Raw genomic sequence first — 13,644 nt, 5'->3', positions numbered from 1 at the left:
AGTTTGTTTTAATAACAAATTAACTCAGTGCAAATGTGTTCGCATAATTTCAAAAGTTTTATTCTTTTTTCCAATACAGAGGTAGCACATTTGAAAGCTGGTTTAAAAAGTTGAATGTAGCACTAAACATAATTAAATTGATAATAAAGTAATATATACATATGTACATTATGCTACAGACAGTAATGTTTTGGCTATTGAGGCTTCATCAGTGCAGCTCAGCTATATATATAATGAATACACACCAAAATTTTACTTATCCCATTATAAATTCAACTTTCACACTTTAGAATACCTAATCAACAATTAACATAAGTTTCGCAGTCCAACTAAAGATAAAATATTAGATTTCTCAGTCAATCTAAGAGCTGAGTCTACAAATTAGCCTGTAGCAAAGAGGCTTATCGAAAGCTGAAAAAAAGTTGAATAAATCTGTCCAAACTTGCTCATATAACTATAGTATTATACATGTGTTTTCTTATTTGAATACTTAAGCATCACTAAAACATAAATTTTACTGTCAAACTTTGCATGAGATGTTGCCAAATTATTTTGAAGTGGCCCATGGCTGAGAAATGTGGAACAAACTGAAAATAGCAAAGCTATCAACTTTTTTGTATAGAAATCAGTCAAAATCGTATGAATTCGCAGCCTGCTATGATTACAGCATAAATAGTTTGTATTACTTGCATGGATAACTCTTGTCATATTGTGATAGCTTGAGATCTAGCATTTATGACATATCTTAGCAGGCCATATAGTGTTGGTAAACAATTGTAATACATGGTATTGGGTGAAAACCCGCTTTCTGATAAGTTATTGTCAGTTTTAAATGGTAGTTTGTTCCTTGTCGGATTTTGAAAAAATAAACCAAAGTAAGGTACAAGGGTTTTATTATCCAACATGAAACAACCTACAAAATTTGTAAAAATCATAAAATATGGTTGCCAGATCAAGTAGTTAAAACAGTTTTAATTTTATTGTATAATAATAATTTATACTATTGCTAGAGTCATCTAGTTTTTCATTTTATTATCAATTTTTTAGTTTCTGTTAGTTTTATTTTGCATCAGTCTGCTCAGCTGCTTGTTGAGTTTTTTCATTTACACAAAATTGGGTATTTTCCATCTTATTTTGGTCACTCTAATAAATAAGGTAGATAACATCTGTATATGCAAAGAAAGGTTATTATCTAGCAATAGAATGTTCTAGTCTATTTAATCTAAGGATCAGCTATGGGTCATTAATTTTAATATCGGTGAGTTGTATCACCCATGACCTATGCCCAGAAATGTCTGGCCACTTTGCTATCCGCTAGGGTTACAGCTAAAGCTCCTTTGTGTACAATGTTAATAATTTTACACAGGCTATGATTCGACATTGTTAAGCAGTATGGCACCACCAGTTATAGCATATTCCTAGGTTCAATACTAATAAATATTGTATAGCTTTATTAGTAGGATATCGAAAGGTGTTGTTAATCCTACCGCGCATTTCACAAGTTGTTGTTATCATCAACGGAGAATTTGTGTGAAAAACCCAAGTTCAGACAGAGCCTCGAACTTGAGAATAAAATGGCCATGATTTTATTGGCCATCAAAGTAATTATTCATTGTTTGTATGCATGTAAGCACATGTACTATGTTATATGCATTCATATAAAGTATATTTCACCATATTTGTATAAGTAATTATATAATAATTTGCATTTTATGTGTTTTGCAATAGGTATAATACATTATGTAATATATACGTAATATTTTGTATGCTATAGCATATTATATATATGTTATAATATATTATATGTTATAATATGTAATATGTTATATCGCATTATAAAAATTGGTTGCAGTAGATGTTAAATACTGTAATTATGTTTAATTCTGCTATAATCTGCCCATCTATAAAGCAACAGAAGTATATGTATAGGAAGTTGGAGTATTTACCGCCAGTTTATTGCATTTCTTTTTACTTTCACCAAAGGATGACATAAGTTATAGCACTCTATGAGCAAACTGCCAGGTAAATCGCTCCTAAGTGGGTGTCCTACCAGTGGATCGCTCCGTGTGAAAACAGAAATTTGGTGGGCATCGCTGCACTTTAGTTCATTAGGCACTTTAAATCAACTCCTTGCAAACTTACTCTTCTAGTTAAACTGTATTCCTTATGGCAGACTGGGGCAGCACTTGACATGAATATTACTATTAAGCTTGTTATCTGTTTGAGTAAACAAGTTTGTAAGTTGAGACAAAATAAACTCAACTCGCAGATGATTCGCTCATCTAACTTAAAATTTAACAGACGCGCAAAACTGCATTTATAGTCTCGCAGTGACTATCATAAACGGAAATAAATCACGCTATCAGTGACTGCGAATTACTATTGCCAAAGTGGTTAACATTGGACAGGTGGTCGAAATTTAAAATAAAAAGTCATTCGTGAACAACATTTCTTGTTTTCTGTTTTCATCATGGGTTCGTGATTCAAGTCCGGAAATTAGAAATTCTAAAAATAACACATTGTAGTTATAATACTGGTCCAGCTATAGACAGGACCCTGATATGACAGATTAGTGATTTGACAGACTAGTGTTTCTTTTGAAGGCAGAAGTAGATTGAGATGTTTTTTTTACTCCAAGGTAACTGTGCGCTTCGATCTGTTTAACTATCTAACGAAAAATTCTAACAGATACACAAATTGGCATTTGCTAGTTATTTACATGTAAAAAACAATCTATCGTGAACATTATTTCTTGCATCGTGTTTTCATCACGAATTTGTGATTCTACTCTGAAAGAAATCAGAAGTTCTAACGATAGGTCATAGTCATGATAATCCTTGCGCAGTCATAGACAGGTTATTAGCATACAGAGATTAATCCAAGTATGTGTACCAACGAAACTAATAGATTTGTTACTTATTTAGCGGTAAACCAGGTGATACCCAAGAGCTCTTTCCTTGTCAACCAGATTGCCTGCAGGTGGGTCTGTAGGAGGCTGACTCTCAGGAACCATATGAAAATTGGAAACCGAATATTTTAAAAACCTGGTGGAAGGCACTGGAAAATAGGCTTGTCGAGTTTGAATCAAATCAGCAAAAAATGCTGAAACGCATAGAATTTATCCAGCATGGAAAACACACATAGTGACAAAGTGGGATTTATTAATATAGATTGTAAGGACAACTCCTGTCATACATGAGCCCAATGTAAGATTTAATTAATTTTGTGGCTCATTCCTGATCTAGTGGTTCTATATTTTCCATACAGCATTAATACAAAATCTCGAAAATAGTTTTCTTCCATAATGCATTACATAGATACCAGAAGAAGTAAAACTGATGTTTCTTTATCTTGATTAATTATCTTAGTAGAGGATGAATAGTCTAATCTGTTTTAAAAATACCCTTCAAACAGAGCATGAAGTGCCCTTGATTGCTTTATCATCATCGGCTCTATACAAGTAGATAAAACCTGTAGTCGTAGCAACAGTTAAATATCAATTAGATCATGCTGTACTCTCTGGTGTACTGCTGTTAAGTAGCAGCGAGAATTACAGCAGCAAGCGTGCTTTTATGGATCACAAGCATATGAAATAATGGCTCCTTCGTGGACGGTACTTTCTGTTTTCATGAAGGGTTTGTGATTCTAGCCCGGAAAAAATCAAAAGTTCCAAAAATAGCTTATAATAGTGCTAGTCCTTATCCAACCATAAACAAGCCTCTGATATGACAGATTAAAGATTATTATTGCTCTAGTGTTTCCTTTGAAATCAGGAGTAGATTGACATGTTTTCTCTCACTCTTAGGTAACTGTGCATTCTGATTGAACATATTCACTAAAGATTCTAATCAACATTTTTATATTTTATACCTAAATCTTCAGGTAGCCTGGTGATTGGTCAATTATCTCCATCAAGCAATGGTTCTATTAATAACTACATCATCCATTCGTTTAATAATATTACTATGAGAGTGAATGCTTTATAGTTAGTTGATGAATTTTGTGTCAACATCTGTACTGTTGTGTGCTAGGATGAACTTTCTCTCTTTCATCAACCTGCATGCAAGTTTGTCATTAGTTTATCATCATAGCTGCACTCCACTCTTACCTATGCTAAGTTATATCTACACAATTGTTGGAGTATTAAATTTTAACAGTGTTGCCTGAAATTTCTCACATTTTAAATCAAATAGCCCGCATAGATTTTCAACACAAATTGCTACATTTCTTTTTCCATTGAGACCAAACTGAGATGTGATAAGCTGGTATGTCTCATATGACTAGTAAATCATTCTGTTACATTCTTTATTACGTTGCCATTTTTCAACTCAGCTATTCAAAGCATCAAAAGCTGCCTCCTTGATTCTTTTTCTCTGCTTTTCCTTTACTCTTCTTCATGCAGATATTTGCGTATTCTGGTCTTCCTCCTTCATGTCTTTAAATTTCTATGGTTTCCTATGCTAATAAGATACCCTAACCGCTAAAGAGATAACCGCTAACCCTAACGGCTAAAAAGATATTCCTCCATGTAACAAGCCTTTCTAATTAATGCTACAAGGGAATGAAAGGCATATTTCTCTTTAGTAAGCTCTAAAATTATACATGTTTTCTAGTCTAAGCTAGATTATTATTTTCTTGCCATCGTTATTATCATACGATACCAAAGGATCTTATCGTGCCATTCAGAAAGCGAGCCGTCACGCGAGCGCAGATGTTAAAAACTATGATTAATGTTTAATTCTGCTGATATATAAATGGACTCCCCGCAATACGGACACATTTACTGAAGGAAAATAGCAATAACTACAGGATGGGTCTCAGCTGGCAGCTATTCGTATCTTTCTCAGTGATGGCAGCATTTTGGAATTGCTTTGGTAAGTTTATCGCTTTAAACATGAGGTTTTATTAAATTGTATAACGTTGGCAGGTTGTCAAAAAAGTGGTAGATCCTAAAACATAATCAAACCACTAATGTTACCAGCACTGAACTGGGGTTAATTGATCTCTCATGTTTGTCAACTTTGGAACGATAGTGAAAGTCGATAGATTTCTAAGTTGACTTTGTTTGTCAATAAAAGTATACATCAGTCTATGGTCTTAAAATACGATAAAAAGTATGAATTTTTTTTAGATTCAAACTTTTTGCTATCCATAAGATTTTGGTGATCCGAGTTTTTGATTTCAGCAGATTCTTATTTGGTATGGTAATATTAGTTTAAATCTGTATTAGTAATTCGGTAAAGATAGCAATTTTAAGTTCAGATGCCATTCATGCTATCATCAGTTGTCTTTCTAGAAATCCATCCTTAAATATAAACTTATGCAAAATTTTAGTAGATTTTATCAAAAGGTATCGATATTTTTTTATCATTTGCGATTGTTTTTGATGTTTGAAGTGATCTGACTGCCAAGTTATTTTAAGATTAAAATCGACAAAACATGAGCGCAGTTAAAAGTCTCAGAAGGAAAATACGTGCTAAATGATGTCACTATTTGCTATCATTAGTATAGTTGATAGTGTGTTGTGTTCAAGTGGCAGCATTAAACGTCTCTATTCTGTCAGTCTCTTAGCAACTATAGATGTCATAATTGGTGTTTTCACTTGATCTGAGCATTCTAACCGCAATCAAGTTTTGTCTATTTTATTCTTGACACATCTTGGTAATCGGATCACCTCGAGCATCAAAAACAATTGCAAATCATATTAAAATACTGATATTTTCTGATAAAATCTACTAAAATATTGTGCAAGTTAATCTTTAACCCATTTTGCGCAGATTAAATAATCCAGATCCTTTTGGCATAAAAATTGTTACTTTATGCCTAAAAAATGCAATCAAGGAAAGGTAAATATGTAATTAATTCAATTATTTGGTTGTATTTTTTCTAATGTAGTTTCTATTCATGTTAGCCTTACTTTTTGACCTTGCTTTGTTGCCTCAGAGACGCTTATAAAAATAACTTAAATTAGTTTCAAAAGTTTTTCCACAAATCTATAGTCTGTCAACACAGAGTTACGGAGTATATGGTTTTATGTCTGCAGTAACAGGGTTAGATCCTTGGCCTATTGTAAAAGGTTCTAGAAGGACTATCAAAGCGGAAGCTGGAGATTCCGTGATGCTTGAGTGTGAAGTAGAGAATGTTCCCAGGAAGCTCAAGGTATGAATGTTTTAGTTATAAATCAATTATATCTAGAGGAACAAGACAATAATATGCTTTTATTTGAACTATGAATAATGTAACCTTGTTAACAATGTAGCTCTACTAATGGTGTAACTCTATTGATAGTGTAGTTCTACTTATAGCGTAACTCTATTGATGGTGTAGTTTTAATCATAGTGTAACTCTATTTATAGTGTAATTTTAATTATAGTGTAACTCTATTGATAGTGTAGCTTTAATCATAGTGTAACTCTATTGATAGTGTAGCTTTAATCATAGTGTAACTCTATTTATAGTGTAATTTTAATCATAGTGTAACTCTATTGATAGTGTAATTTTAATCATAGTGTAACTCTATTGATAGTGTAGCTTTAATCATAGTGTAACTCTATTGATAGTGTAGCTTTAATCATAGTGTAACTCTATCTATAGTGTAGCTTTTGTAAGAGAACCCTAGCAACATTCCCTGTCTATGGAAGAACTTGTAAATATGTTAATCAATTGTAGATTTCACGTTTCGGTGTTGACTGAATAAAACAGCAACGAGTCATTTCCAAATCAGTGAATCAATTCCAGCTTAATACACTTGCCAGCTACGAACCTAGCGTAAACCCCTATAGCTTTGCTAATAGTGTACCTTCATTGATAGTCTGGCTCTACTAATGGTGTAATTACATTGATAGTGTAGTTCTACCAACGGTATAACTCTGTGAATGGTGCAATTCTAATCATAGTGTAATACTACTATCGGTGTAACTCTATTATAGGTGTAACTACGTATACTAATAATTTAGTTCTATCAGTAGTGTAGCTCTATTGTTACCAATTTTCTATGGAATAGAAATATGTGAGGAAGAACTACATTAAGCTTCTCATATCAATGATAACCTTCCACGTTGATTATACTAGGCGTACTTGCTGATGCATCGTTCTCATTGGTTAAAGTTAGGCAAAAAAGTTTTACTCTGTCTTACATTCCTGTCTTGTACCCCAAAGTTCATAGCCATTCTGTCAGTTTCCTTGCAGCTTTGCATGTAAACAGTGACCAATGTTGAACCAAGCTGAATGACTTTTGTGCTATCACAGTTTATCAGGGCTCAACAGATAAATAAAGGCTGTCATACTCATGCCTCAGTTTGACTAATTCAGTTCTTTGAGGTACCATTTCATCATACTTGTTACTTCATACAGTTAACTAATTGTGTGACTAAATCAAACAGCTGTGATTATTTTGCCATCCAGTAAGGAGCAACATTTAAGAAGATATTTGTAGCCTTTTATATATTTTACGGCTGTTGATTAAATTTACAATGAGTGGCAATGTTGTTAATGGAAAATTTAGTTTTCCAACAAAGAGTTCAGTTTATTCCGCACATCACTGTATGTTCCACTGATGTTGTTATACAGAGTAAAGAACAAAAAAGTATTGCGCTAGTAATTACTAGACCTCAAGTGCATTCCTTGTAAAATATCCGTGATGACACATCGGTTGTCGACTGCATGGTAAAATAATCGTCACTATATATCAAAGTTACAACTTCAGCTCTTAATAGTAACGTACTATTACAGGTTAGAAGATTTACATCCTGGAAGCTACACTATAATTTTTTGTATTAGTTAATAGCCCATTACTTATCAAATACTTGCTATTTATTAAAAATCTCTTCTTAAATGTAGCTCCTTACTGGATGGCAAAATAATCACAGCTGTTTGATTTAGTCACACAGTTAGTTAACTGTATGAAGTAACAAGTATGATGAAATGGTACCTCAAAGAACTGAGTGAGTCAAACTGAGGCATGAGTGTGACACCCTTTATTTCTCCGTTGAGCCCTAGAATAACACCAAAGAATAAAAGTTTTTTCAGCTTGGTTCACATTGTTTACTGTTTACATGCCATTTAGTGTCATTTAGAAGTCACTTATTTTTCCAACAAAGACGTCCAGTTTATTTCACACACCACTGTAATTGAAATGAATTCTAACTTATATAAGAGATGCAAAAGTGATGCTACCAGTGCTTGTCACAGATATGATAAAAAGGAGCGCATGGCTCTCTGTGTCTTTTGCCACCATCCACGCTTGTCAAACCAAATGTTACTGAGGCGCTTTGTTGCGGTTGGTTCAGATTAAATCCTACCTCATTCTATGAACGCATTGAAAGTTTGATAGTGCTAGCAACATAAAATTATTTTTGATCAAATGAAATAATCTTTGCTATAATAAAGTCCATGTCTGTCTGTTCGAAGCCATGACTGAAGGATGGAAAAAAGATTGTTTTGCACAAGATTTGAACCCACTACATTCAAAATAGTAGACCAACACACTAGTACCTGCATCAATCAACCGTTAGTTAAAATAATGGTGCAGGTGTTTAATCTCTGTGCTTTATCAGCCTACCTGACAATCTCTTACGGCACACTGGACTGCCTGATAGTGATGTTAAAATGTCAGTTGTTCATATTTTTCTAAATCATTCCAATCAGGTTGTACATTGCACTGTTTATCGTCAGTAGTGTAGATCACTGTCTTCAACAAATAGCTCAGCATCATCAAACGCTGACACTTTTGGCTTCTCTAAAATAGATTTATGCATAGATACTAGACAAACAGCTTTTGAATGGACTCGCAGTAAGCTCGGCATTGCTTGGGATTTCCTTATTTTCAATCAGATAGCCTGCAGCAAACGTGTTAATTTTCAACGCAAATTGTTACATTATTTTCACAACACCAATCCCTGAACACATTTATTTATTGAGACAATTATCTTAATTATCTTTAAGGCATTTTTGACTTTCTAATAGGATAGATCGTGACGCATTTATATGGAAAACGGAAGTTCTAAATTTGCCAATCGAGTCCAGCATGCTTGAAGTTGTCTGCTTTCTCACATTAAATAAGCCGGAGATAGCACATGCAGCTCCAGCAGTATAATCTTATGACTCTTGCCTCTCCTCTCTTATTATAGTACAGATTATTTTCATGACATGTTAGGGTGGTTGAGTAGTGCAGGTAATAAAGTGTTGGTCTACTAAGCAGAATGTCATGAGTTCTAGTCCAGCTCCGAGCAATCTTTTTTGAAGCACTTTAATTACTACCTCTAGTATTTCTTCAATGGGACAGTATTAAGCAAGTTTACATGTTCATAGTTTTATAAGCATATACGTAGAAAATAGTTGACATAGGCAAAGACATGTAGACACATGTAGTAATCTTTAACCTAAAATTTGATTTAAAAGTTAGTTGAAAATCACTTATTGAAAATAGGATACGGCTAAATTAGGACTGACTAAAGGAACTCAGCAGACATCTGTTCTCGAAGGTTAAGTACCAGCAGATGATGCGGCCTACCAAACACATAAATGTCTTTTTATTGGAAAAAACACATTTTACAAATTATTAAATTTTTCTGTTAAAAAGAAAGACACTTAGTAAATTGTGTTGTTTTAATTAAAATATGGCTCATATTAAGATTTTGGCACAGTTATATGCCCGGAAAGAGGACTACATTCATGTAGTGGTATATTGTGAGTTATCTCCTTTGATTTTGGAATACTCAGACTAGATACGTATTATGTAAGTTGTCTCCTACTACTATGTAATATTTTTTAAATTTAGAATTTACAAACCTGCAGTAATTAGAATGAATTACTAAAACAGTTTCAAAGCGTTAGACTGATTATAACTAAATTGTTTTATAGTTTTTCAGACTTGGGTTTTCTAGGTCAAGTGGGAACGGTGCAAACGCTTCAACTCAGTTGGTAGGTGCACAACCTATTCAGGTATGTCTTCCCGTGACAAGGTCAAGTACGCAAGGGATTATGGGATGCGTCAGGAGGGTGCTGAGATGTATACATTGTATATATATGACATCCAGCCCAATCAAGCCGGCACCTATTTCTGTTCAATTAGAACACGGATATATGCCCGGACGGAGGACTACATTCATGTGGTAGTATATCGTGAGTTATCCCCTTTTCCTTTGGAATACTCAGCCTATAATTCGTATTATGTAAGTTGTCTCCTCCTTCTTAGAATACCTATTTAATATGGCATGCTAAATAATGTATCTGACAAATGGTAAATACATGTATTTATCACTTAGTACAGTGTGACAGTTTTTTACCTTTTGCTGTATTCAAGTCCTCATTCATTTGTAACAATTTTAACTGTGTGTTGTCTTCTCTTTTGGAATGTTCAATTTTGGAGGCGGTTATATAAAGATCACGATGCACTCTCTGCCAAATTCTGACAGGCAATCATCTAGCTAGTTTAGTGAGAAATGCTTGCACTGAGTTTAAAGTCAGCCTCAATCACAAATATAATACTTTTTTGCTTGAAACTAAAGATAAAAAATGCTGCCTTATTGTGAAAAATGATTTCTTTGGTGAAAAATTCCATATTTGTTGTTTTCTTTATAACTGAAAAAAAACAGAAGTTTAGCAAACTGAGATTTTGTTCTCCAAAATAAATTAAAGTCAAACCTCATATGAGAACTGCCTCATATGCTCGTATCTCAAATGTGTCTCATATCTTAAAGCAAAAAGTTGAGCAAAATTTTGTTCTCTTAAATAAGTTAAACTCAAACGATCAAGCAATGAAAAGTTAGAAATTCATTGTGGTTTGAGTAATTGCTTTGTTATAGGCTACTATTATAATAGACCGCTGCATATGTTAATAAAGTGATAATTTAAATGCTGCATATAGATAGCAACATTTCTTTTATTGTGATTGTAATTGGCTTGTTTAGATGCTTAAAAATAGAAAATATTTAAATAATTCCATCTCTAAGAATTATTGGAATTCATTTCCTACTTTTTCATAGAAAAGCCTGTGATAGACAACATGGAAACAACTTCAGATCTGGTGGCTCGTGAGGGTGATTCTGTTACACTGGATTGTTTAGCATCGGGTACGCCGGAGCCACTCGTCATGTGGCAAAGAGCCGGGGCTAGAGTTATTCCAGACATTGGATATCATAAGCTAGTAAGTATTTTTGTATACTTTTTCTTTAATAAAATACATATTATTATCTTATTGATAGAAACAGCATCATAAACTATACTGAATATATCAAATCACTAACTATTACTTCAGCCCGATATGAGCAGACATCCTTTCGGCAACACTGAACAGAAATGAGTTTGGCATTTGAAAGCCGACAAGCTTTGAAAACAATTTTTGTAAGAAAACAATTCTGAACACGAAAAGTTCAGCCATGTCATCATCAGCTTTTGTATCGAGTACCAAGCTTTACTTATAGTCAGCCATATTAGTACAAAACATGGCGTGTATCTAAGTACAAATCAGCAAAGCTTAAGGGCTTGGAAAAAAGGCTAAATTAGAATAGTCAATTTTATTAAGTAGTCATTTGAGAAAAAAAGCTCTTTTTGTGGTATTTCTGTTCATTTATTTATTAAAAAGCACCTGTCATTTATAAGGAAATGCAAGGAATTGTCTCCTTTCAATTTGCGGCAGTAAAAGCAGAGTTTTAAAAAGCCGGTTCTCAGAATCCAGACGGAGTTTTAAAACTAAATATTTTAGCAAACTGGTGGAAGGCACTCGGTGTATGCGTATGAAGTTTGAATAAAAATTGGCCAAGGAAATGTGCGAATAAAAAAGGTTAGTGCTGTAACAGAAGTTATCCATCAAAACTTTGAATATGACGAAACTGATACCTCTTGATATTGGGTATCTCAAAAATGAGATATCAGACTGTTTCTGTCTGATATCTTGTCTGACCGAATAGAAAGAAAATGAAGATACAATTCCTATTTGAGATAATACGACAGTCCACAAGTAAAAGTTTAAGTTGCTTTTTTTATGGCGATAGCCCTAAGGAAGAACCGGAAATTGAAACTGGTCACGGGACATTTGAAATTGAAACATCATACTCGAAAACCACAGATTAAAGAAATAGGTATTGAATTTTGAAATACTTTTAAAATTTTTTAAAAAGGATTACAAACGCAAAAGGTAATATTAATTAGTAATAAAAAGTGCATCTCTATTTAGTTTGTAACCTGCAATAAGGATACCGTTGATAAAATAGATAAAATTGATAAGATCGGTTTAGCCTTGTGGTTAGGTGGTGAGTTTGTCGCCTTGCAATTGCAAGTGTCATGAGTTCAAATTCTGTGTGGTTTTTCATTGCTGGATTTTAGTTCCTATAACTTGACAAAGCGATGAAAACAGACAGACCAACAAAAGACAAATAAAACAGGAATTAATATATATTGGTTTATAGTATTTTGGAGAAGTCTGGGCACATATTGTTCTTCTAATAATTAAAACCTGCTAGCTGAAGCGTTGCTAATTTAACCAATCACCATTAAAGACTGGCAGGTGTAATGAGTATCTCTACAATTGTTCCATAGTATGGCAAGGTGACAGTGTGGCGTAGTGGTAAGGGTGCTTGTCTGCAAAACTGGTGTTTAGAAGTTCAATTTCAGTAGGAAGCAGTTATTTCATTTCTATAACTCAGTTATAACTGAACATACAAATAACAGACCAACAAATACTAAATATATATAAATTATCGTGATGAAATTATCTTTCTAAAATAAAAGACTAAAAATAAGAGCTTTGATTAATTCTTCAGCAAGTCCACATATCATATGGTCATAAGTTTATTAGAATTGTCAGATCACCACTTTTAGCGAAATCTGTCTGATTGCATGTTATAGACTGCATAGTCTTTTTGATCTATATGTTTATTTAGTAATACGTACATGAAGTTGTCCTCTATTGTTTATATATTTTTTGGCGTGATAAACGTCCATCATGGTTTCGAAAAAAAAGGACTAAATTAGTATTAATTTGGTTTCTCTTAATGCTCATTATGGTAACCACAATGTAAAATTTTCTACTATTTGACATTCAGCTTGACAAAAGCAGATTTCTACCAACGTAGCGTCACCAGCCATCTAACCTATTTATAAAAACTATGAATTTCTGCAGGTTATAGAGGGAGTTTCTAATTGTAAATTGAGGTCAGACTTTGTTGTTAATTGATTTCCCAGACTGTCATAAATGGCTTGTGATGTAATCAAGCAGCTGAAATTATATTATATATATTTATATTAAATTTTACAGAATAAAAGCCTCACGATAGCGAGTTGTGATCAAGATGCAAAAGGTCTGTATATTTGCACTGCATCGAACGCGTATGGAAAGGCTATTCGAACAATCTCCGTTGACTGCTTAGGTAAGTTTTTACAAAGTTTAAAATTTCAAAAAACTTTATCTACCTTAACAAATCTATGAAAGCAATTTTAACTCAATACAAACACTAGAATCACCCATTATTATTGTATCTCTCTTCTCATACCGTATGAACAGAGCGAAAATGTTCTCTATGTTTAACACTAGGCATATAAATTATTGGTGATACTTTCTACGCTCTTTCAATTCTCATTCTGATAAGGTTTTATTTAGCTTGTCAAAGCTGCTAGTAGACAGCATTTAGCTAAACTATGTATCTA

The 13,644-nt window shown here is 33.4% G+C and overlaps 1 protein-coding gene across 3 annotated transcripts in view; it reads left to right on the top strand.

Annotated features, from left to right (window-relative positions):
* Positions 1-4,802: 4,802 nt before the first annotated feature.
* The window catches only part of LOC137408345 (lachesin-like), a 60,688-nt gene continuing 51,846 nt past the window's right edge, over positions 4,803-13,644 (top strand). For 2 of the 3 annotated variants that reach the window (XM_068094842.1, XM_068094841.1), the window contains exons 1-5: positions 4,803-4,874; positions 6,044-6,159; positions 9,885-10,122; positions 10,986-11,146; positions 13,256-13,371. In XM_068094842.1, coding sequence (XP_067950943.1) covers positions 4,811-4,874; positions 6,044-6,159; positions 9,885-10,122; positions 10,986-11,146; positions 13,256-13,371 — 695 coding nt within the window. In that variant the 5' untranslated portion in view covers positions 4,803-4,810. The remainder of the gene's footprint in view (positions 4,875-6,043; positions 6,160-9,884; positions 10,123-10,985; positions 11,147-13,255; positions 13,372-13,644) is intronic. The other variant, XM_068094840.1, reaches the window with a different exon arrangement.

Source organism: Watersipora subatra, chromosome 11, assembly GCF_963576615.1.
Source record: "Watersipora subatra chromosome 11, tzWatSuba1.1, whole genome shotgun sequence".
In the NCBI taxonomy this organism is placed as follows: Eukaryota; Metazoa; Bryozoa; class Gymnolaemata; order Cheilostomatida; family Watersiporidae; genus Watersipora; species Watersipora subatra.
The sequence above is the reverse complement of the archived record's forward strand: the minus strand, read 5'-3'. Positions and strand labels throughout refer to the sequence as shown.